The sequence below is a fragment of the Pundamilia nyererei genome, unplaced genomic scaffold, assembly GCF_000239375.1.
Source record: "Pundamilia nyererei isolate P.nyererei 1_Seehausen unplaced genomic scaffold, PunNye1.0 scaffold00017, whole genome shotgun sequence".
Taxonomy (NCBI): domain Eukaryota; kingdom Metazoa; phylum Chordata; class Actinopteri; order Cichliformes; family Cichlidae; genus Pundamilia; species Pundamilia nyererei.
In genome coordinates this window covers 3,775,832-3,802,364 of record NW_005187418.1, presented here as the reverse complement: position 1 = coordinate 3,802,364, position 26,533 = coordinate 3,775,832, and the positions used below count along the sequence as shown (strand labels likewise).

General features: G+C 39.7%; 1 protein-coding gene across 3 annotated transcripts in view; it reads right to left on the bottom strand.

Moving 5' to 3' along the window:
• Positions 1–6: 6 nt before the first annotated feature.
• Positions 7–26,533, bottom strand: part of arhgap27 (Rho GTPase activating protein 27) — a 32,771-nt gene continuing 6,244 nt past the window's right edge. For 2 of the 3 annotated variants that reach the window (XM_005725871.2, XM_005725870.1), the window contains exons 3-18: positions 14,299–14,775; positions 12,022–12,261; positions 10,809–10,889; positions 9,617–9,739; positions 7,762–7,851; positions 5,696–5,763; positions 5,519–5,606; positions 5,250–5,351; positions 3,124–3,222; positions 2,011–2,110; positions 1,713–1,850; positions 1,253–1,351; positions 1,074–1,151; positions 792–923; positions 570–675; positions 7–438 (exon numbers count right to left, since the gene is read on the bottom strand). In XM_005725871.2, the coding sequence (XP_005725928.2) occupies positions 267–438; positions 570–675; positions 792–923; positions 1,074–1,151; positions 1,253–1,351; positions 1,713–1,850; positions 2,011–2,110; positions 3,124–3,222; positions 5,250–5,351; positions 5,519–5,606; positions 5,696–5,763; positions 7,762–7,851; positions 9,617–9,739; positions 10,809–10,889; positions 12,022–12,261; positions 14,299–14,775 (2,193 nt within the window). In that variant the 3' untranslated portion in view covers positions 7–266. Of the gene's footprint in view, positions 439–569; positions 676–791; positions 924–1,073; positions 1,152–1,252; positions 1,352–1,712; positions 1,851–2,010; positions 2,111–3,123; positions 3,223–5,249; positions 5,352–5,518; positions 5,607–5,695; positions 5,764–7,761; positions 7,852–9,616; positions 9,740–10,808; positions 10,890–12,021; positions 12,262–14,298; positions 14,776–18,612; positions 18,895–26,533 lie in introns of those variants that run through there. The other variant, XM_005725872.1, reaches the window with a different exon arrangement.

Below are 26,533 nucleotides of genomic sequence, written 5' to 3'. Positions count from 1 at the left end.
GGTGTAAGCTGCACACGACAGAGAAAATCCAGATAAAACAGTGGTTAAACATGCTTCAAATATCCTCAGCGATGAGCACGTGAAGATCCCTTTCCTAGTCTGAATAAACTTGAAGACCCCTTTCACATATTTTACAGAAGGAGTTTAACTTTCCAGATCGCACACTGAAGCTGCTGATGTGCAAATGCAAAGGTAAATCTATCTCTTTAAACAATTTGACCACATTTACATGTTGGCCCAGGTCTGCACTGGAGGTTTGTTACTGTTTATTGGAAGAGATAGTTGTATTCGTTCAGGACGAACTCCACTATCTGGTTCTGGAAGACCATGTGCATCGCGATATTCCCCGACTCCATCTCCGGCCGAAGCAGCGTTGGGCCGAACACAATTGCCACATTCTGTACAGTCATACGATTATCCTGCCCATATTCAATAACCCTGTGAAAGAAATTCAATAATTATGACAAATCCTCTCAATTTCAATATGAATGTAAGCACAGTAAGCAAAATAAATAAATAAATAAATAAAAGATAAAATGCAAAGGACAGAAAAGTAAAGTGTCACAAACCTGTGTAAATGCCCGAATAGAAGCTTCATGGTGTTGTGGTTTGGAGCAGGAAGTGACTGGATCAAGTCATACATGTGATCCCGTTTTGTGTTGAAATCACCAATTCCTAGAAATACATAACAATTGTTAATGATCAATGGCAACACTCACTGCAATTTCACCTGTAAAAATTGATGATACAGCGCTTAGAATTAGGCTTATTGTTAATTAAAGAATGCTCACTGATGGCTGAGATGAACTTATTAAAGTGGCTGTATGGGAAAAGCGGCTCAGAAAGCTCCCGGAAAAATAACTTCAGCGCTCCAGTGATGACGTGAACATCTTCCCACTGACCGTCCTCGAGGTCCAGTTCATCTGTTTAAACACAACACATGCACTTGCAATTAAAACCCAGCAGGTGTCACTGCTGTCTAAAATGAGCCTATGAGATCAACACCACAGTATGTTCCTTGCCCATGAGGTGACTGACTGAATTAATTAGTTTAACACATTGATTGATTTTACCGTGATCGGCCTTGAAGCGCAGTTTCTGAATGACAGCGAGGTTCCCACTGACTCTGTAGAGTCCATCAATATCCAGACCTAGAAATCAGCAAGTAAGCACCAGCGGGTCAGCTGCTTGATCACGCACACAGGAAGATATACTTTGTAATTATTCCACTGTGATATAAATAAGGTGTTACCTCGCCTTTCCACTGCATTAATACATTTCTCTACAAAACTCGGTACTGTAGTCTTTTCATGTGCGCACAATGTCGCAAGGTCACAACCAAAGACATTTTCTGCAGAGAATTAGAAGAGTTTGATTACACACAATATCAGAAATGAATATTAAATATACTCATAACTCTTGAAGACATCTAGTTGGACGAAAGCATGGCTATATTACACACTTCCTTAGAATTTCATTGTGTTTGTTTTGCCATTTTGCTGTCCATGCACTAGAAATAAGCTCTAAACAGAAGTGAACTGAACTGAAAAGCAGGTAGGAAAATTCAAAGCAGCTCGTATTTAAATGCTGATATAAGCACAACATCAGTGCTCAGTGTTTGGGAGGCACAAAGACTGATTTTTCCCTCCTATTCAAATCAGCCAAAGCCTGCAAATGACAACAAAGCTCTACATTTCCTCGTCTGAAATCACCTCTGATGTAGCCTTTTTCTTTGACCGTCTGCAACGTGGGACGCTTCATGAGGAACTTCATCAGTTTGGTTCGGACCTTCTTCTGCTCTGTTTCTGCTGCAGTGGTGGTTGCAGCTGTACTTGTAACACTTCCCCTTGCTAAAGATAGCAACAATAGACATTTAAAAAGGATGGGAGGGTAGCTCACAAATGTCTTATCTATCTAACTGAAGCACAATCATTATGCTGCTCATGCCACAGTTAAAATCAGAGATAATTTGCTTTTTTTTTTTGCTGAAGTAGAAGAAGCTGTACTTACATTTTCTCTTGTCTACGGCACCTCCCACCTTCTCATCTGTGTTGGGGATCTTTTCATAAATGTCTGCATCCTCCTCCTCAGAATGATGTTCCTGGTACTCCTGGTAAACACAGACAATCAAAACAAATGAATCTTGATGTAGAGTTTTTCTAATTTTACTTTTTTTTTAAAGAAATGTTCCATCTAGTGACCACGTAGCTAAAAACAGAAATCTATTAGCTTCTTAACTAGGAAAAAATGTGAGACAATTGTGTGTTTTCTAATGCTGTGGTTTTCTACACATTAAATGAACTTGATATTAGTTTTAATTGATTTTTGTTTTTAGCCAGAGTTACGCTAGTAGTCTAGAACCAAAGAGCCAAAGAACATCCAGCTCCCGGTCTCTGGACATCCAGCTTTGTAGGGGTCGCTTGCAAGATTGTCCAGAATGAATGGCACCCCTTTGGAGGTATAGCCCAAAATACAGTCCCATAAAGTTATGTATGCTTTCCCAGTGTACTCATCTGTGCTAATCCAAAAGCATGAAGCTCAGATGTTGAATATCCAAATATAGCACTTACACAAAACTTCATTGGCAAATAAGCTAATGTTTAAGGCTTCATCTGAGCTGAAACATGAGTACATTTGTTGACACGGCAAAAGCTTTTTCTTAAACTTTGAGCAAGTTCTACCTGTTTACCTTTGGGTATTTAACACTAATTATTAGGGACTTCAGGCGTGAAGCAGCAGCAGCAGAGATCTGCCTCCTGTCATCATCACCATCAACCACAACAACCAGAAGTTTCTGTTGTGATCTTCTAATGTCTAGTTACCGTTGGGTGCCATTAAGCTTTTGTGGTCAAAATCTGGCTCCCTGTAAGTGTTGATTTCTGCCATTTATTGATACAAAATTTAAGAAACTTGATGAAATATGCGGGTTTGTTTTGTGTAGGAGCTGAATTGGAGTGAATATCTACACAATGTTATTAACAGGAAACGGAACAGATCAACTTCTATAAACAGACGCAAATTTAATATTTTCATATAAGAAAAAAATAGAAGACAAATAAGCTATTAAACCATTTTAATGCAGCCTAATTTTGATTATTCTGTAAAAGCAGTTTAAAGACTTACAAGTTGCCTTATGGTGTCCACTAAGACTTTATGCCAGTCAGTGATGATGCTTTCGGTGTCATATTGCAACAGAAACTCCACACCATTCTTTCCTTTTAACTGAAATGCAGAAAAATCACAGATTAAAAGAATTTATATATATATATATACATTTTTATTTTTGCAAGCACAAACCCAAACATATGATGTAACTCATAAATCGCTGCTAGATTAATTATAGAAGAGCTCCTGTTACTGACTGAACTCGCAACACTTTTTTCAAAGAGGAAGTGAGTGAGATCTTATTTTAGCTGTGCATTTATGGAACCAGCTCTACTAAAGCACGAACACACCCACATATACAAAAAAACATTAAATCGCACACATAGAGAGACGTCCCGCCCATATTGAAAATGAAAACAATTCACTGCTCTCTTGAACAATAAGAGCTGTAAGGCCTTGAAGAACTGAAAGACTAATGAATCTACAGCTCCTTTCTTCAGGAGGAAGAATGAAGCAACTTGTGTGGCAAATAAAAGCTACATGTAACATCATTATGTTCGCAAGTTAGAAAACTACACAACCCAGCTAATACATACAATATATGGACAAAAGTACTGGGCACCTACACATTACACCTACAGGAGTCGCTCGGCTGTGGAAACCCATGACATGACACTCCTGGTGCAGTTTTCGTGCTGATTTTAGTGCCCGAGGAGGTGTGGAACTGTTTATTGACTGAGTCAGCAGAGTGCTGGCGATTTTGATGCATTGTATGCCTCAGCACCTCTGCCCTGTTACTTTACATGATCTGCCACTCCATGGCTGAGTTGCTGTGGTTCCCAAGTGCTTTACAGTTGATCGTGGAATTTCACAAACTGACTTGTTGCAGTGATGGCCTCCTACTACAGTACCATGCAGGAAATCTGTGAGCTCTTTAGAGTGAAGCACTCCTAGGCTCGCTGTTTGATTATACAACATTATACAACTCTGGCAAAGCCGCTGAAAACACCTGAATTCAAGGATTAACCCTTTAAACCCTAACCTAATTTACCCTTTACAGCAGGGGTGTCCAACTCCAGGGCTCAAGGGGTGGTGTCCTGCAGGTTTTAGATGTATCCTTGATCCAACACAGCTGATTTCAATGGCTAAATGACCTCCTCAGCATGTCTGGAAGTTCTCCAGAGGCCTGGTAATGAACTAATCATTTGATGCAGGTGTGTTGACCCTGGGTGATATCTAAAATCTGCAGGACACCGGCCCTTGAGGCCTGGCTTTGGACACCCCTGCTTTAAACCCTAACCCCTCGCCGGTGACGGGTTAGGGTTTAAAGCAGGAGTTTTTATTGGAGTGTGGCCCAATACTTTTTTTCCCCCCATACATTGTAGCTAATATTACTTCTATAACTGCTAGCTGCTAAAATGATCTTTTAAGGAAGTGAATTTTCATATATTTAGCGAGCTTTTAATGCATTTTCATAGTGTTTTGGATCTCAGTTCTATAGTTCGAGGTCAATTGTCTTCCCCTCCAGTGGGCATGATTTTCAGTGTGAAATGTGGGGCACTGAGTGCTCTCCTCTTTTCTCTGTTTTTCAGTTCTCTGACATCCTGCCAGTGACATCAACCTCTGTATGCTATTGATGGTTATTTTGTTTCATAGACAAGAAAGAAGGCTTCCCGTGGGACCTATAATCGAGGATGCACAACTTTAGCAAGTGTTTGTTTTTGTCTTTGATGCTGAACACACTTGGAATAGAGGACGAGTCTATGCATAAGCAGATGTTTATATTCTTTTTTTTAGTATTTCAAATGAACAACAGGGATCAGAGTTTTTTCCCTTCACAGTTTGCAACTGTAATAAAAGATGCACATCTTGTGACCGCGTGTGTTCTGAATTAAATTAAAATTAGACCTAAATATAAAGCTTGTCTGTTATACTGTTATACTTCTACGGCATCTGAGACCAAAAACTAGCACAGCAGGCTATAACAAAAAAAGTAGAAGAAGAAATCATGCAGTTTTATGTCTTTGAAATGAGGCTCTGATGCTAGGATATCTCTTTTTGTTAAATATCTGCATCTCTGGTGAGAGAGAAGAAAGGAATCAAGGATGTACAAGCTTAGAAATGAGCACTGTCAACAAACACACCTCTAAAACATTCTTTTTGCTCGATTTGTCCTTTGTGGCCCAGCCAATTGTTGCTCCGCGCAGATCCACCGCAACCTCCGGGACAATGTGATTGGTTTTGTTCTGCAAGGAGAAAAACAAAATCCAGGTGTTTACAAAACCGACGGCACGGCATTCCAAGAATCAAGATGCCTTTAATAAAAGATGTGGCTGTCCTTGGCAGCTCCTATTATTATGCTCATATCATTAATATGAGCGCTTCCGTTGTTAATACAAAGCGTATACTATACCGCGGCCCCTGATGATGCAGATTTTGGGTCCTTGTGGAACGTCAGCACCCCTCCATGGAGAACAGTCCACGTTGGGGCCCAGTTTTTCCTGGAATGGGAGAAGATTCATAAGTAACACAGTAACTCGAGAAATGTGAGTAAGATACTTGCAAAATACACCTCAAAGCAACCTCTTACCTTACTTTCCTTCCATTCTCAGACACTTTTGTTTTATTAAGAATTCCAGCTTTCTCCAAGTTCTGCACCTAAAAATACAAACAATAAACATCTTTGAATTGTTAGCAGATCATGTTTAGTTATCAGGCTTATGAGTAAAATTTACTTGTGGGATGAAATGAAGGGCAGCAGGTTGAACGCAAACGTCTTCAGCAGCATCATGCATACAGAGTATATTAAACAGCACTGCCTTCTCTATTACAATACACTGCATAAAGAATTGTTATAATTATTAATTTATTTTATGTTTCACATCCAAGGGTGCTGATTTTACTTCGCAGCAGTTTGCTTCTTTTCTTTTTTCAGCCATTCTGTTGTAGATTTGCTGTTGTGCATGGGATTTCTGTCCTGTAGCATGACCCAGCTTTACCTGTCAGACAGATCTGTCCTCAGATTGGGCTCTAGAATTTTTTGCTATGCAGAGGTCAACTCAATGACTGCAAGGTGCTCAGATCCTGTGGCCGCTAAACAAAACCAGATCATCACCCCTCCACCACCAGGGTTAACAACTTGTAGGAGGTGTTTGTGTCGATACGCCATGTTTGTTTTTCACCGAATATGGTGTTGTGGATTATGGACAGACACCTCCACTCTGGTCTTGTCTGTCAAAGGTACAGTACAGTACAAGAGTCTGGTGGTTTGTTCAGATGCAGCTTTGTAAACCTAACAAAATGGACTTGTCCAGTCTAACTGTACTGTCATTGGAAAATAGTGCAGCAACTCAACACCTGAAGACTAGCTAACTGTCAAAGTTTCTGTTTTTATAGAGATGGTTACACTCACTGATGATCAGTTAATCCAGTTTACTTGATTAACAGCACCTGACTGTTATTTAGACTCTTATTTCTTCTTACGGCATCCTTGGCATACATTTTTGCAAAAATTTGGAAAGCTTCAAATACACTAACATGGCATGCACAATGTGCTAAAACTATGCTGTTAGTCCTGTTATGTGTTGTTTAAGGCTTTAAGGCGACAGCACAGCAGCTTTTCTCTAGAACAGGGGTCTTGAACAGACAGTGCCAAATGCAGCTCTTCTGCCCATCACCAGTGACTCCCTGTGGCTTTGACAAAACCCCGCCCCCAAAAAACAGATGAATATGAAATTGATCAACGTCTCAGTAACAAAGCTGTTTTCAGCTGCTCCCTCAAAATTGGTCACCACAGCAGGTAGCTCTGCATTCCTAAAACAAACCCCAAGGGATCTGTGTCCCCTCCCCAGACTGAAACAGGAAATTTACACTTGTTAGGCAACTGTGTGAACCACAACACTAAAGAGACGCTAACACCACAAGACTTCTAAAACAGTGAGCCACTATATAGTATATAAGTAAATGTCAACCCAGTGTGTGCAAAGTTGATTTCCGGGGGACTACTTTTAGAGGATACGCATTGATCAAACAGTGGCAGGGTTGTGTAAATTTTCAACATTCTTATAAAATTAAGTACAGCTGCCAGAATGAGAGCTCAACAGATAAAAATTCTAGGAAGAATCAATTTTGGTTTAAAGTAAGAAAAAAGAAGAACTTCGCATAACTTGTCCTTTGATCTACAAGAGTGACTTTCAGGCCGGATCTATCATAGTTTCAAGACAACAGATCTGTCTTCAGCCAGATGCACATTTAGGCAAAAACATACAGCAAAGGGTTTGCAGGTTTCCAGCAAGGGTGAGCAATGGGGTGATTTCAATACAGTACAGTATTTAATGCATGGAATGAAACTGGTTGAGTGCAACAAATGCTCGGCTAATTATCTAAAATATGACACCTTTTGCCCATCATAGATAGATGCACCTATCTATAGATCAAGGGCAGGCAAGCTCTCTAACTAACCACCCACATTATAGCGCAGCCACTTTGAGGTCAGATAATAAGGATTTCTCCAGGGCCAAAACCCAAAAGCCTTAAGAGAGAGACACAGAACTCCTTTCAGTTAAAGGTGAAGATCAGAGTAATTTTGTTGCTACTGAGAATTCATCAAAAGCAGTCAGTCAGTACAATCCTTGGCAGGACATAAGCTCCGCTCACATTTTGCTGCGTCTCAGGAGAGTTTCCTGTACTGGAGCTGTCACTGGAGCTGTAGTCTGACGTGTTCCTCCTGTGAGTCGGGGCGAATCTCTGAAAGACAGTGAGGAGATTTGTCATTCAAAAAACCCACAAAGCTTACCCAAGCATGTAAATTTAAATTTTGAATAAGCAGAAATCAAAATCAGCAGATAAGATTTACATTTCTTTAAATGATTAACATCTTATATCATCAGGAGGAGCTAAAGTAACTCTTACATGATGAAATATGTGCTTATTTGTTGCACTATAGCTGCAAATGTAGCATGTACTGGAAAAAACAACAATGTGTTGATAACACTTTGAAGATAGCGTTGCTACACTACACTACCAAGTGAGACTTGTTTAGAAGTGTAGCAAAGGGTGAATGATTAAACACCAGTATCTCATTTCACCAAAATAGGATATCTAGGAAAACTCATCCCTCGCCATCTGAAATTGGTTGAAAAGTGAAAGGACTCAGTTCCTCCTCAGTTCCTCTGCAAACCCCCCTGACAACCAGCAGTTTCATACTCAGACTCTTCTTTCTATGGAAATACGAAATACTACACCACCGTGACACAATGGTTACCGTGTGTGAGGAAAAATACATTTTGACTGACTCTGAATCTCAAAAAATCCATGATTCACATGTAGGTATATATTAATGGCTTAAATGTGCATGTAGGTTGTATAGAAGATGCATTTTGCCCTGTCATTTTCTATGATGTGGCTTACAAGATTTAGATATCTGAGGCTGTGGGGGGGCATCCTGTATGTGTAAATCGGTGTTATCTATTTATCTCCATGCTTCACATGCATAGGTGCACTGCAGCCCTGAAAGTTTTTAGACTTTATTTGCCACTAGGACTCAAATGCTCTAGATTAAAACAGTCTTTAACCTGTTAATCCCTGACTATGCAGGTCATGTACTGAAGAGTGAGCGTCTTGTGCACTGCCCCTTGCAAGCTCTACCCAGGCTATCTGGCATTGTGTGCTACGTGTGAAAACAACTTTGGGCAACGTCCTGACTTGATTCTCCAAACACCACCTTAATACTTAGTTTTTAGTTTGACTGTAACATCTGTCTAGGGATTGCAGATATGAAATGTAGTTTCTTGGCTTCTTAAATCTGTCACATTTTCTCAGTGTTCAATACTGAGCACTATCCTTGTTAATATGGCATTAAATGGTTAGAAGAACAACAATCACCTAACAATATGCACTTGGTTTTAATTTTTTTAAATACACAATTGTATTACCTAACTTATTATTATAATTCTGGTCTTTTTATGTTTCAGGTGTGCGACAAAAAAGAAAAAATAAACTGCTGCTTACAGTCTTTGTCATCATTCAGCTTTTTCACACTAATAAAAAAATGAAACTTTATATCAAAAAGATGACAGTTGATCCAAAGCCTGTTTTTCTTGGTTTGAGTAAACTCTTTGGTTCCAGTGAAGAGAAATCCAGGCAATCGTGTTGTGCCCTTGAGCAACACGGTTGCTTTGAACCCCTGACTGCTAGAGGTGACTTGTTTAGCACAAGCCCTTTATTGTATACCAGAAGTCGCAGGTGTTTGTGGAAATATCGCTTTTTGCTCTCCCTCATCCTCCCTCTCTCTGTTTCTGTAAATAAGCGTGGTGTGGAGCTAATTTGCCTTGCTAAATAAGGGTTAAAAAGCATAGTAGTGTTGATTGTTAAACAGGTACTTACCCTCACCACTTTTGCCTGACTAAAGCTTTCTGTTTAACCCAGGCGACACACCCTGAATACGTGATACAGCTTGTGCTTAAACAAGCATGTGCTATTAGTGGGTGTATATGCATGTGCATGTTCGTACCCCATCTTCCTGGGCAGAGCTGAACTGAGCAGGTCCCACGGTGTGTCTCCAGTTTTTGATGACAGACATACCATCCGCCTCAACGCCATTCTCCACCCTCAACTGGCCATAAGCTACAGGGGCCTAGAGGGACAAAACACAGTTTAGTTTCATTGATTAAATGCAAGAAAATGAGTGAAAGGACACAACTTTAAGGATCAGTGTTGCTTTAATTTAGACAAGTGAAAGTCTGATGCTACTTATCTGCCAAAGGATATGAAATATGGTGTTTTAGTTAAAAAAAACCCAACTTTAATTATAGAATTCATATTCAAAATTTAATCCTTATTTCAGAGCCTGAGTATGAGACGGCTCAAACCCTCAGGTAATCTGGAACAACTACCTGTCTCGTTACACTCTGTGTCTCCCTAAAACTTTTACACTCCAAGCTAATTGAATGAGCTCCCAGTTTATAACACTAGCTGTGCTCCAGCATTACCAGTATTCAAAAATAAGCTAAAATCATCCCTGTTTAGTTAAACCTTTTAGCAGCATAAAATGATCACTTTATTAAATGTATGCTACATTTATAGATTTGATTTCTAGGACCGTATCATTTTTACTGGTCTCCTGATCATCTTAATATTATTTCAGTTTTAATTCTGCTTCTTAACATTGATTTGAGTAATTGATCTTCTCTTCTTGCCTACTGTCTTAGTGTTGCATGCAACTGCAACTTTTGCGGTAGCTTATGCATTGTGCAGAGAATTGTGCTTCTACTCTGTAAGAAGTTTTCTATGAATATACATATAAAGTTACGCTTGTTTCCTGTTTATTCAAATCTACTATGCAGTAAGTAGACGGGTACAGGAGTGGCAGTGGCTGTGGTTTAGGAAGTAGAGTAGGTCATCTACTAATCGGAATACTGAAACCCGAGTTGCTCATCGAAGTGCGACTGTTTGATAGAAACACCTGGAATAAGAAAAAGTTGCTGTGTGAATGTGTGTGTGAGGGGTGAACGAGACATGTTGTATAAAGCACTTTGAGTGCAGTGCAATAGAAAAGTGCTGTATTCAAACTAGTCCATTTAGCATTACGTAGAAATTGATTTTCATAATTTATATTCAAACTGTAAAAACATGTCTTAGAATCAGTGATAATCTTGCATGAAAAACGCTGTCGACTACTTTGTTAAGTGGTGTGAGATCTTTACCTCGGGCAGGTTCCACAGAGACCTGGAGCCATCTCTTAGATAGTAGTAGGTCTGCCCCTGCTCATCCAAAGACTTGATCCACTGTTACACACAATGCACTTGTTTTAGTTAAACATGTCTCGGTGTTACAGAAAAAGTTAATTACTGTAAATAGTTTTAAAAAAATGTCTTGCTCAGGTAGTTTCACTTCCTTAGGGCTAAAACAACGCTCACACATGATCTGCTGCATGCTGCTGGAGAAAATGTTACTGAAAATGGTATCCGCGCTAATCTCAGTGCAGATGAGGACTTTGTCGCATATTTGGATGTAATGTAATTACAAACTAAGACGCTTGCAAATGCACATCACATGACCAGTCATGCATGGGCTGGGCGCGCATGGTGCAGCATAAACAGGAAGCAGAGAACTGGTTTCTTCTTGAAAATACTACAGAGGAAGAATGGCAATAGACAAACAGTACAACCAGAGTTTTTTCCACTTTGGCTGCCAATGAGGTGAAACTGTTACTGAAAGAACTAAGTGGTAATTTGAGGACAGAATGTAGTTTTACAAAGCAAACCAGGACTGTAACTGTGATTTATTACTAGAGGAAATCTAGGTAACAGGAGAGGAGAACTCAAACAGCCCAGATATGATGTTTATCTTATTTGTTTTTTATGACTAACAAGACCCGAGCACCACCCGAGCACCACTTCAAAAACTTTCTGTTTGAGTCCACGAAGAATAAAACACTGCTCCATATTTGAACTAACACTAGGGTTTCCATAAGACTTTGTTTTAAAGGTCTTAAAAGTGGCGTGGATGCTTGGCATTAACGCACTAAAATGACACGTTTTTTGGCAAAAACATATTATAGTGAATGGAGCCTGAAATCCTGTCCAGGGGTCAAACTGGGTGGACTGCATGTGACGATTTTGTAACTTTCCAAAACAGATTCATGGTCTGTTCACACAGTAACCGGACAGAAGTGTGTGATGGGGAAAATATGCAGTGTTTGTCATTTTCTCTCAACTCTATTCTTAGCCACACTAGCTACACGCCTCCCTGGATAATTGCACAACTGGAATGACGTCAAAACAATCACAGATAACATTGATATACTGGGTTTCCAAACAATCATCATGGTAACTATGCTGGAACGTGTTTGAAGCCGTTTCATCACATTTTCAAACGTTTTGCAGGATAATTAACCTGAATTCTGATTGGGCAGACCTGATCTGGAGAGTTTTCACTGGTGAACACCCACGTCCCATCTTTCTCCACAGTGAGGTTCCAACCAGCCGGGGTCTTGCGGTCCAGGTTGGCCCTGGGGATTACGGGCCGGGTCACATGACTGAAGCTGTAGTCTTTTGGGATCGGGGCTGGAGGTCCTGTGGCATGGTCCTCATAGCCCTCTGGTGGATCTGCAGGCGGGTAATCCTCCGAGGGGTAGTCCTCCTCCGGTAAAGGAGGCTGGGGATGAAGACACAGTACGTTAAGTTACACATAAGTCCCACTCAGGGTTCAACACATGAGCTGTGACCCAAATGGGAGCATTTTCCAAAAAGATACACTTTTTGTTTTATTTTACGAGGAAAATACTAAACCAAAACTAGGAACTGGTTTGATTTGGCAAAGCAATGCATAAGCACTTAAAATATGGAAACGAGTCAATGTGGTTCTACGTGAAAGTCTCAAAATCCATCTTCTGACAGTTTTTAAGGCTTCAAATGAAGCAATTTCTTTTCTTTTGCAAAAGTAAGAAAGACAAATGAAAGGCCTGAATGGAAATAGTTCCCCCTTTGCAAACTTTATTGTAAGCATAACATTAAAAAACCAAAAGATAAGTGAGAATTTATGTCAAGGATAAAATAATTATTGTCACTTTATGTCGTTTTTAGGCATTAAAAAGCATCAATTAATCAGCAACGTAAAACCCTTATGAGCTGTTGGGATTGTATATATATCCATGCCTTGATGTAAAAGCAATGAATTCATTAATTCACCAACTATGTTTTTATAATCATGCTTGTTTATTTCTCGCAGTCAAGCCTGCTGTTATTGTGGTGGGCTAAAAAAAAAAAGAGCAGAAAATGAATGTGTATTCTGATGAATTCCTAATGTCGTAATCATGAGTCAACTCCTTTATCACTGCATAAAGTTCCTTCAGACAAATTGGTGACCCGGCCTTTGGTGACAGAGAGGCCCCCAGAACCTCTCTGTTTCCACGATGGAGGAAAGCTGGCTTAAAGGAAGCTAAAATGGCTTGTTCCACACAATGTAGGAACCCGAGACCGCATTAAGGCCCGGTGTAAAATAATTATGGCTTATTTTCAACTTTGAATTATGCAAAGTTACTCTAATAAGTCCAAAATTTCTAATGAGGAATATAACATCCGCCTTGCACAACCCCCAACAAACACAAAAAAGCGCCTTTACTCCCTGGAAGAACTTGTGCTTATTTCATCACGATTACAACATATGAATTTCACCAGAATACACATTCACAGCTATTACTGCTCAATTTTTAATCTTTTTTACTTAGAACTGCAGGCCTCCCTGTAAACACTGATAACTGATAAGATTGAAGGAAAGTAATACCAACATTCACGAAAAAGTATTAATTCATGCACGTTGCTTAAGGTTCATGAGATTTTGATGCTTAGCTCTGTGATATACCATCACGGTCAGTTGCCATCTAAGTCTAATGATTTAATCCCCCCTTGGTGAATCTTGACCTCCTGTTTTATTAGCGCTGCTGTTTCACAGCAAGAGAATCCCAAGTTTTAAACCACAATATGCAGTTTTGTTTTCCATAAGCTCTGATTTCTCTCACTATTAAAAAACATGCTATGTTAATACTGCCATTCTTGGCCTAGGATGCTCTTAATCCCAAGAGTTTCACTTCCTGTTTAATAAAGAATAATAATAGTAAAAGTATTAACGCCTCCTCGGCCCTTTCCTGTTTTGAAATTGGATAATTTCTTACAGTGACCCCGAAATAGAGCTTGATGACTTCCCTATGACTTTCATAAATGAGTCAGAATAGTTTCATGACCTCGATGTATTATTCTTTCTTGGCCTATTAATGCTTTTTCTCCAGCTCAGAAAAGTCATTCAAGGGGAAAAATGGGGTCACTGCCTGCTTGCACTGTTAAAAAACTTTTCATGATATAAATGTGAGTGGTAATTTGAAGTGAACTGTTTCTCAAATTTGCCCAATTTCCCAGAAGAAACAAAACATCACCAATAATTTTTAGGTAATTTAAAATGAGGACAGATGCCTGCCTGTCTTCATTTAAAGTTAAGAGACAATACTACTTAGTGTCCACTGTTGTGGATATTAAGTGCCAGGGCTGTGAGATTCCCTGATGAAAATGAGTCCTACTAGCTATGTAGGTGCAGGAGATTTAATTCCATTAAAAGCAGACTGTATTTACAGCTTTCCCTTGGGTGAAGCTAAAACAGGAGACAGAGAGCGGCTAAGTAGAGCAGCCATGCTGTCCTTACCCGCTCATCCTCATGAAACCTGTGCACACTCATAGGCTCCATCAGAGGCGGGTAGGGGCTCTGAGGATGCTCAGGGGGCTCCCAAGATGTTTCCCCAGACATTGGGTTGTAGAAGTACGGGCGACCACTGGTCTCATCCACTAACTGCTCCCAGTCTGAGGTCCACGCCGGTGGGGAGGCGGTGGACAGAGAAAGGACAGGAGATTGAGGAGGTGAGGGGGAATAAGGCTCCTCTGCAGGGAGTGGTTCGGGGTCTGTGGAGGGGTCTACAAAAGGGCTGTCCCAGGTTGTGCGCCCCGTGTTGGGGTGGTAGTAATACTCCTGTCCACTTTCGTCGTCAACGTGCACCTCCCATCCCTCTGGGTTAAGGTAGGAAGGAGAGTAGGACGAAGGAGCCGACGGAGGAGACTCTGAGATGCTTTTCCGGAGCTCTGCTACATTGACGTACACTGCTGACCGGAGATTTTCATCCTGCACCTGTGGAAAAACAAAGAAGGGACTCATTCATATGTGCTTCCACATTACAAAACACAAGTTTAAAGCAAACAAAGTAGATTCTTCTGTGGAGTTCATTTTTGAAGGTGTCAAACTCAGATCTTGTCACTTTAGTGTTCCTGTAAACACACAAAAAAGTAGTGCAAGTATTGTCAGCAGTGTCAAGTACTTGTCTTCAGTCCACTGCTCTTACTATTGCTCTTTATAAGTCAGCCTTCCGCATCTTACAGAGCACAGGAAGTAGCTTAGAGCTGAAAAAACCCCCACAGACACGCTCTTCCCTCAGTAATAATCAAAACCTATATTTGTCCACAAAACCACCTCCACATGGGTTTAAGCACCGTCTGTATTTAGCACTTTCTGCCATAGTTGATCATGTGCTGATCAGTGGTGGGTTTTGTAACGTTTTTGTTAAATACTGTATTAAAAATAAAAAATAAAAAAATAAAAAAAACAACCACACAAATAACACCAAACCACAGGCCAACCATAGATGTTTGAAAACTAGGGTATGCGTTACTATTGCGCATCAGCTTTGGTCCTCTTGTTCGACTGCAAATCAGTTAACTACCTATTTCATTTCATTTTCTCTCTCAATGGGTTGTTAGGTCCTCAGTGTCACATTGCTTTCATGAGCAGAGTTCCACATGAGTCCACTTGCTGCATGGCAGGAACACAACATGCAAAACAACCCTGATCATCACAACTAATTTGTTTAAAGAACACCAGTGAGTGCGATGAAAGGCCGCCACTGTCCTCAACCTTTCTTTAGTTACAAGTAGGTACCTGAAACAACTCCTGCCCAAAAAACCTAAAAAACCTTTGCTTTAAGTTACTGTGCTCTCACCTGTGCTCCACTATTCCTCTTTGTAAGACTTCTGAACATGGTGGCACAGATAAAAAGACAGGCTCCTTTCTGCTGCAGACTTTCCCATAAACTACCTCTTGTCACATAGGTAGTCTCATTTTCTATATTTATCAAGACTTGAGACCTGCGCATGTCAGTGCTGTATCTGGTCATAACTGCAATAAACAGAGTCCACAAAAGGAAAAAAAGTGCTAACAGGAAGCAGCAGAAAGTAACTCAGTACATGTTACAATCACAATAATAGCGCAATACCTGCAGAAAATCTGATGAAAAAAATAGCAGAAATGCTCTCCGTCAAATTCATCTAAAGGTTTGTTTGTTGGGCATTATCTTTTTTTGGCATATTAAATACAACATACAACTACTTGGAGGTGGGGAGACAGTCTATTCGTAACTTTACAATATAACTAAATGTAGTGTATGTATGCAATTGACATTATATCAATACGCTAATATTTAATAATCGTCATGGACATCGTCTGGTTATCCGAGCTGCCCTCATTTCGACTATGATCAGTTTTAAGGTACTATTCCTTAACTGCTTTACACCTGAAAGGCAAATATGACAGTTTTTACTGCACGATAAACATGCACATACACTGGGCGATAGTATTTAGTCCATTTTTATCTTCATAAAAAACGGTCAAAGGAAAAAATGCAACACGGTGATCAGGACACTGACAAAGTTCCAAGAATAATCAAACCTGCATGTTTCATGCAAACCTTATTTATAATTTGAGCATTGGAATGTGCACGGATTCTTGCTTCAAGCCTGCCCATATGGAAAAGAAATAGTAAAAACTTATATGATTTACTCATGAAAGTGGTCACTTTCTCATTACTTTCATATATTGTTTCAGTAATTATCCAAAACATACAAGTTTCATTATATAATTTTTCAAGGGATCTTATGTGTTTTCACTCTTGTATGCTTTTCATACAAGTTTCACACAAGACAGATACAAACTTTATAAGATTTATATATATCTTTTCCATATGGGTGACTTGTACAGTTTTTCCTTCCTCACAAACGAGGAAGTCACTACACATATATGTACAGTCAGTCGGCATCAATTACATTGTTATGTTCTTTTCCAGACTTTATTTATTAGGTACAATGACAGCCACCAACGTAATCTGTTTCTGCATGAGTTCTTTTGCTTGGGAATGCAGGATTATTAGTTGTCAATGAGTATTTGAAATAGAGATGCGGCTGTTTTAGTACAAGTAAAGGCCATTTTTTGTAGCACCTTTGGCTTTAGTAGTCATTGTTAGAGTCCCGAAGCAGAACTTCTGGGGAAAAAGCACCTTGGAAGCCAAATCATTGCAGTACATGCCACATAACAGCAACATCCAGTGAAGTAGTGTTGCTTTCTCTCCCACCCAGTCAATGACATGATCCTATTTGACTCTTTACATGTAGTAAAGGCCAAAATAATAATAAAAAATCCTTAAATAATCTTAAAAGAGAAAACAAATGAAATGTAAGGAAAGAGAGCAGTGGATTGACATGCAGTGACAGTCGCGCAAGCTAGGAACCGATCAGAGACTCGCTGTGGTTGGTCTATGTGCTTTAACCACTTGGCTTTTGGGTCACCCACACAGTACCCCAACTTAGAGCAGGCAGATAAATGTAGGTGATAAAAATAAAAGAGCAACGAGAGCATTTCTCTATTGCACTGTGTGTGTTTTTATCTATACAGTGTTAGCACTTGGCTTATTATTGATCTTGATATAACTATGAGGCAAGCGATGAGGACAACCCGACAGCTGACCCCAAAACACATTGATCCTGAACAACACAACTGTACAGACAGACACAGAGGAAATGAAAGCGCTGCATCATTGATCTCTGAAATAGCTATGCTGGAAGGTCCCTATCCTTTGGAGAAAACACTAAAACTTAACTGCACGTGATCGAAGCAAAACTGTGCATACGCATATACAGTAATACAATAACAACATCTGAGCATAGTTATATCAGTCACTCGTGTAGGTGGAATTATGGCGTACTTACTACCAGTGTTAATACAGTTCACTAAAAAGGAAACACTAAAGCTAGGTGGGTGGGTGAAAACATTTTAGTAAAATGGCAGTAAAATAAAAACTAAACTTTACATAAAACAGCCTGACTTGTATTGTTGTATTATCACCATCTTACAAAGTCTTACAACATTACAAATACTACAAATCTCATAGTAACAGAACCCAAAACCGTGAATGAGCTTAAATGAGCCAAGCCATTCCTTAAACTATGAGTAATGAAAATAAATAGTAAAAAAAACCAAACTTATTTTCAGCCCATGTGGACTCTATTTACAATGACGTCTGAGTTGTTAATGTTAATTTTTGTTCACAAAAACACCAATCAGGTAAAAAAAAATTAAACACAATAATGCTTTTAAGCCTTTAAGTGCGTTCTGTAGTTAACATTTGAATGCAGATCTTTGATTTGTAAGGAAGTTTCTCTGAACTGATGCTTTTGCTTTGGGAAAATGTTTGGATGAACCTGGCGACAATGTCAACTTTAGTTACGTGACTGTGTGTCCAAAAAATGTACTGAAAAATTAAAGGCTAATTTTAGCTCTATCAAGTTGTTGTACAAACAAAACTGACGATTCAAACGTCAACCCATAAAGACCGAGACTATCAGTCACATGTGAGATGAAAATTTACATCTTTGAGACTGATACCAACATCACTCTAACACAGGAACCGAACTAACAAACAAAGTTTGGGTCCAAACTAACATTAAAAACCAACATGGCACAGTTAGTACGCCATGTACGTCACCTTACTTGGTACAGGAAACAAAATAAGTGCAGGGGCGATGTGATCACGTTAGAGAAAACAGGAAGCACATCATTTATCAAGTTTATAAGGATACAAAAACAAACCAATGAATAAAACTGGGCTTTTCATTATAAGCTTCTTAAATAATGATCACCTACCTTAGAAGGCACCGGCAGGGCCATGCCCCGCTTGGACCGGTGACCTGGCCAAAACCTGGACTGCATCTCCACCATCTTTATGTTGTACTATCTAGAGGAGCCATCCATCCAAAAGACACCAAAAACTAGCGACTTAACCGTGCGACTACATTTGGTCCGCTTGTGCTGGGATAGAGGTGAGTGCACACCAAGAAGCACACGCTTACATCCTCCTCACACTGCAGCTGTGACAGTTGCACCCAGACTGAAAGGAGAACTGTGAGCTGTGTGACAACAGCAGCAGGAAGGGACTGTGTAAGGACTGGGTGAGACGTGCGTGCACGTCAGACTGTGTGTGTGTTTGTGCACGCCTATGCATGAATTCCTGTGCACAGGATAGGGGGGTAGAGGGTAACTGTCTGCCAGCAGCCCAAAGCAGAAACACACAGTGAAAACAAGACAGAGGGAACTGTAAGATAGAGGGAGCAGCAGAAACTCTGCAGGTCACTGCAACCTACTTCCTGACTGAGTACCCATAAGATAAAAAAGGAAATTACAGCAATGGAAACAAACTTTTTTGAAGGAAACATGTTATATTCACAACAGAGGAAAAGTAAGATGTTTTGAAACGGTAGAGCTTTTAAAATCTCTTGGTTCTCTTATGTAGAACCAGCAGCTTCCATATAGTGTGTAAAGTGTACACTAATGCCTACACCTAAGTGCCACTAGTGCCTACACTTTATTAATGGCTGAGAACTGCTAGTAGGTCACAGCTAATAATGTGTGTGTGTGTGTGTGTGTGTGTGGGGGGGGGGGGGGAGCAAACATTTCCCAGAAAAGGAAATGGAAAAGCTGCTTTTTCACAGGTTTGTCTGATGAGTGTTGCTAAATCTACAGACTACATGTGGGTGGATGCTTGAAACAGGAAGTCTAGTTTCTGTTCAATTGAATTGTTCAGTCAATACTTCCTCCTGCATGGGACAACATAGCCAGCTGGGCTTCAGAGAGTGTGGGTATGTTTTATGGAAGATTTGGAATTTGGCTTTATCATGAATAAGGTTTGAGTGTAACTTCTCTTTTTATATTGTTGAAATTTAAATTCTTGCAGGTTACAGGGTATACGGCAGAAGACAGTGCTGCAAAGAACATCCAAAAAGCATTTTCATTAATGCAGGAGTGTCAGGTGTATTAGTTAGTGGGCTATATGTACACCAATAAAGTTAGGTGGCAGGTGTGGCTCTTCACATGAGGTTTTTCTGAAATGTAACTGAAACTTTAAGTTAGTGTGAAAGCTTTTATTTTTAATGAACTATCAACTATTTGCAACTATTTATATAAAAAAGTGAAGGACAGCCTGAGAGAACTAAAACTTAATATATCAATAACAAAATAACTAAAGAAAATAACACTTTATATTCACACAACTTGTCGAGACGCAGAAATGCATTTAACTTTCGACAGATGTCTACTTCTGTACTTAGGTTTATTGAACAAAAAAAAGCTGAATTATTAATGACTTCAATACAGTTTTCACATTTGTCATGCAGCAGGCCAGAATGAACTCGTGGGCCACATGATTCCCCTGCATGAAATCTTCTATTTGTAATGTGCATAAAACCACCTGCATAATATTAGCTGACATTTTAGTGAACATATGGGTGATAAGGTATACAAAAGCTTGTCCTGCTTATTCTTTTGCACTATATGCTTCATAAAAGCTACTTTCAGTGGCTCCCTTATTCAAAAGGAGTTGTCATACCGGGTAGCTATCAATACTGCCACAGACACAACCCCAAAAGAATTTGTGTCTCCTCTCTGGATCAAACTGGGGATCTTTTACTAGTAAGATAAATGTACACAACTACACTACAGATGGACTATAAGCTTAAAATGTTGCATATATTTTGTACAGCAACTGGGAGCCCAGTGTATATAATGTACGAATGACTATTTGAAATAACACTGACTTGAGCATGACAAAGCTTTTACCAATTGCAAAAAAACAACATACAAGCCCGACTAACCCCAGGTATTTGGATTAATCAGCTGAACTTAACCAGTTAGGATGTTTTGCTACATTTACTATAGCCAACAAGCTAGCTAACAAGCTAGCACAAGCTATGATTAGCCCATGATCAGTTCTGAACAGTTTTCCCTCCATGAACAAAAAGTCTAGCTCATCTTAACATTAATTTTACTGAAGCGTGGCCCCATGGAAATTCATATCAGCGTTTGTTTGTATCATTCATGGAATTTCTATTGTGCTGGAAGCCAATCTTTTATTGCTATCAGTGTACTTAGGGCACATTTTCATTACAAACGCTAGCTATGAACCTGTTTGGTGCTGTATGGAAGGAGAGAAGCTTTTGGGAAAAAAGTGTTATCCTTTGGATTTTCACTGCAAGCTCAACCCGAACTCCTCACATAAAATCGGCCTACACACTGGTAGAAATAAAGACAGTGGAGAAGGCCTAAATTCTTTCATTTATGTTTACACAATGGCAATATAAAAAACTTTTACTGGATGAAGATGGCACCTAAGTGCATCTTTAAGTGCCTCAGTAAGATAGTTTGCTAGTCAAATCCATCTAATCACAGAAATAATGATAGTGTTGTGTCAGATTTTGAGATACGTTTCCAGCTGTAATGGAGAATATCTGGAGGGCATCTGTTGTATTGTTTTGTCTAAGATGCCAAGTAAATGGCTCCTTTTTGATAATGTTTTTAAGCGTTATTCAAGGAGAAAACCCTTCAGTGCAGAGCAGACAACTCTATGCCCTAAGCTATGCCTGAAGCAGCAATCTGCTTGATTACTTAACCACATTAGCGCTCATCCAATCAAACAATGGAGAACCAAATTGGGGCCCAAATCACGCCACAAAGCACACAGTTGAGCTATTGAATCGGTCTGGCTCCACTCCCTCTTACATCACACTCATCATTGGTCCAGAATCCTGGAAGACTCCATAAATGCCCAATGTGGAATCCATCAGCTTATCACATTCTTATCTACGCTCTCCAGGCCAGCTTTGCATGCCGATGTGAAAAACCCGCTGATGCTGTTTGGTGATTTCAGATTTCTCCCACTCACACTTTGTAGGTGAAGTGTTTTCTGTGTAGGAGCGAGGGAGGATTTAAGTACCAGTCGAAGTAATGCTCTCTGGGGAAACTATAAACCAGCCAAGTGAAATGGAAACCTTGGTGTTTTGCAAAAATACCACCTTGACATTTTTTACAGGTGAAAGTAAATATCAACAGTTTGCGTGTAAACACACTGGAAATAAAAATAAAATTCGGGACTTCACTTGCAGCTTTTGATTCTGGGAACTTTTTCTTAGTTCTTAACAAATAGGGGAAAAAGGCAGGATTACTGTAAGCAAGCACATCATAACAAAACTAAGAAAGCATTTTAAAAATAATAATTGCACAAAAGACATTCCTGAGCATATGACTAATACATCCCTTGATAAAGACCAACTGAAGCTTCCTTTAGAGTAGTTTTACATTATTTTGCATTTGTAAACTAAATGAGCAGCTGCACTAAGAAAATAGTAATAATAATTTAAAAAGGTTACAATAAAGTTACGGAGCTTAGCATCCAAGACCTGGGAGAGAAATGCTCAGAAATTTAATGTTTAACAACAAATGTCAAGAATATATTTATGAAATCCTCAAAAACGCTTCTGATTGTGGTTATGTCCAAAACGATTCACTCATTCACTAATCCCAGTGTCCTACTTTGGGAGTTTTATTTAAAAGAGTACATAGCACGCTCATTACTGGATGGACCCTACTGGCAAATTTCCTATTTCCTGTTATAGATTTATTTTACATCTACTGTATGTCTCAAAATCTGAAAAGTGTTGCGAATAGGGAAGGGCCTTAAACGTGCATGTTTAATGACTAGTAGGGGCTCATTCATGTAGTTGTAACAACACTTCCAGTTCCACAGAACTCTATGGGGGCCCTCAGCTCCCATGCTCTGTGACCACAGAAAACACTGTAATAATGACCTTATAGTTTATGGTCTTACTGAATAACATCACAACAATGATTTTATTGTTGTAATGTTTACGATGTTTAAACCATCAAAACACTGAATGTTTCATTAGAGGACTTCACTAACCTGTTTGTAACAGTGTGCCTACTTGGGAGTCAGAACTTAAGGCATGGTGAGATACTGTAAATGCACTGAATAGGGTGTAGCTGTACATATGGACATCACTACAGAATGGTGAACCTACTGTATAGTCAACTGTACAGTGAAGAGGGGCTGATGTTGTACACATGCTTTGACATCTGTACAAAAATATCACTTGTTTCTCAAGGCTGTGCCTGGCTGAACAGGCTGAGATTACATATCTCTTTATGTAATCTCATATTTCCACATACAATTACAAAATATGTCCTTTTGTTTTACAGATAACTATATGTTTAATACCTAAATTATGACTTAAGAACCAAGTCAAACCAAATTACCTTCGCAAGAGCAGTTTTATTTGCCAACAGTGTAAAATATTGAATGTGAGAAATGTATTGGTAAAACATGACAGGCATAAACAGGATCTAAGTCTGACTCTCTGAGGTCACGGTATATATTTAGTTCTTGTCTCACACTTACATGCTGAACAAGTTGTTAAACCTTAAACTATAAAAAAACTAACTCTGTCAAAACACATCATAATATGCATACTTATTTTCACCAAAACTAAAATGTCGTGAAAATGAAAGGACTTGCCTGACCAGGAAGCTAAAAGCACCTGTTCTGCCTGATGTACACATGTGCTGTGCACAGAAATGCCTGACAGGACACTCACACTACCTGTTGGAGCAGTTTCTTGGCATCTGATGTTGTTTCACAGAGCACCAGGAATTATTAGTCTTAAAAGGTGCAGGGTGAGGCATTACTTTTAAAATGCCAATACACATGTATATATATCAAAGGCTCCAGTGCTATCTGTGATGTGGATTATGAGACACGTTTACTTTTGCTGCCAGACATCAATAATTGAACCTTGTACTTCTGGATGATAAAAGAGCCAATTGACACAAGTTAGGTATTTATGAGTCATACTGGCCATAAACATCAGACCTGAATTAAAGTTTGCATTCTACAACAATAGTTTCACAACCTGAGCTTCACTCGACAAACTTAACTTCCCATCTGAAAGCCCAGAACAGCCCAAACTCCCTACCACATTAAGTGACCTACATTTTGGGCTAATTGCAAGTTCTGCACATTACATATGCACACACACGCCAACTGCATGGCAGGGCTGGCATTAACAGCTCCAAAGCCCTGCTTGTTGGGAGTCAGGCCAGACCCCCTCGCATCACCATGGAGATGGCCCTCCATTGTGGGGTAAGAATTAATGCACTTGAGGGGTCCTGGCACGTCTACAGTCCCGTTACAAGTGTGTGGGGGGTTCATTCATGTTTACACAGAGGAGACGAGAAGGACAAATTATGGTTTAAAATGCAGGAATTCAACTGCACCGCTTCGCAAAAATCATTTCTGGGAGGTGGTAAAAATCTCCCACTGAAGCAACAAACTGTGCTGGTAATTACAGCGTAATGCACACCAAATCACTGGGTATAGTGGGAGAGGCTGTAGACATTACATGACTCAAAGTGCCACACACATTTGGTAGAAACTGAGCAGAAACCCAATGAAACACACCTTCTCCTTCATAAACCCCAGTGCTGTCTGACGTCACGGATTCCTTGCAACAGGTGCAAAAGACGACGGGAAGTGTCGTGAAACTTACCTGAAGCAAAAGTTTCAAGTCACCAAACTACATCCGACAGGAACATAAGGTTAAATGTTGCCGTGTGTTTCATCGTTTCCCTGCCGTGCGCATATGATCACAATTCCCCGGATCGTAACCGGTGCTGGGAAACCAGGTAGCAGCTGGAGGTTTTGGGAGTGGCTGGCAGATTTTCGCTTTAACTCCTTCCTCTCCCCAGGAAAGGTCAACCAGCTGACACAACCTGTTTGTAACCTGTTCTGGAGTGTCATCACAGCCACAGACTGTATTTTTCAAGTCCCAGAGCTAAAAACAGCCCCTCCTTCAGCTGCACTGCAAAGCCCTTTCATCCACTGCAAACCTCCAGCTCCTCCCGAAGTTTAACCACATCTGTTTAATACAAAGGTGAACCATACGCACCTGATAAAAGTGATCCCGCACCCTCAGAAACTTTCGCTGAGTAAAACTGAGGTCTTGAATCAGCTTTTACCGAAGTATTCAAGGAACACCTCTTTTTTTTCAGCCATTGAAATGGCATGAAGGGAAAGACCGGGCATTCATATGCTGATGAGCTGGCTCTGACACACCGCAATCAACCGAAACGGTATTCTAAGTCCTTCCTTCACTAGTGTCAACACCAATAAATGGTGGGATCTTATATCTAAGCAAATCCAACCATTCAGTGCTCAGGTTAACCAGGAACACGTTCAATAATATTACACGTGAATCTCTGTTGATCTTGGTTGGGACTAGGCGTGAATTTGATATGAGAGTGTTTTGTAGCTTCAGAAAGAGCCGCGCACGCAAACTGCCGCAAGGGATGTCCCTTGAGTCAGCAGGGGCTGGGGACAGCACAATTAAAAAGCGCATATAAAACCTGGGATGTAGACTTAGAAAGAAGTGATCGCTGAAGCTCGCTCCTCAGAGCATTATGGGTAATGTAGGCGGCAGCTTTCAAACATAGACTGTATATAAAAGCTGGATACAGCCCATGTTGAAGCACTTTGAACCCACATTCTTTTTGATGACCATTAGGGAGCTGTACTACGAAACTAGTTCAGCATAGCTTAGCTTTCTCTGCATTAGCTGGCTCTACAAAACCTAAAAACAAAACAATCCTGTGTTGTTAGTAACAGGTTACATATGTAAAATAATTGTATTCCTTCGGCACAAAATCTCTATAGCACTTAAAACATGCTCTGAGCCTTACCTGTTACAGGTAGGTTACCATGGTGATTTAGCTAGATTAAAAAAGAGAGCTAACCCTTTAGTACTTCGTACAACAGATGTTTTTTATTTCTCAAATAGCCCTCAGCTCTCGTGATCTATGGCCTCAAAAACGTTCTGATCAGTTTATGATGTCATTTGCTAGTTTAAAGTTTTACTGAATACAACATGATGATCGTTTTATGCATTGTGAAACCTGTTAGCTAAAAGATCATGGTTACCCTGTGACTGACATTTCACCACCATATGAATATGGAGATGTAGAAGGCAGTGGTGACAGGAGTCCATGTCCATCTTTTAAATACAGTTTAGGCTTTAATGAAGGTTGGCTCCTAAAAATAAGTTCTCCCATTTCTGGTTAGAATGGATACATATGCATTAATAGTACTACTAAGGTATTACTAGTATAATGGGGCCCTTTTTTGTACAACACATTCTTCTCTTTGATTTTTTGTGTGTTCCCAACAGTACTTAGGTACCTTCACTGTTTTTAGTTGAATCCTTAACGCTAGTAAGTTCTGTGGTTTTACAGTTACTAGTTCCAGTTCAGGTATTTTCACAGCTTTTGAAAGATATAATAACAGTAATATAATAATATGTTAAGTCATGTTGCCTGTCGTTGCCTTTAGGCTTTTTTGGGGTGCAGCATGTAAGCCTCACCTTTCTTAACTCAATTCAAGCCTCCACACGATCCTATTTCTGCCCGTGTCCCGTGGGCTTTCCCAGACAATGGGTCTGCTCGGCTCATAGGTTTTCTATTTAAGGAGCAGGCCATTTAAATCTGGATTTTGCCATGTATTTTATAAAAATCAGTTAAGATTACAGTTTTAGATGCTCTAGAATAAAAAGACAAGACAATATGTTAAGGATAATAAATACTGAGATATGTACATGTTTGCAGGTTTAATAACAGTCTGCAAATACTGTATGGTCAATAACATCAACAGAACTATATATATATATATATA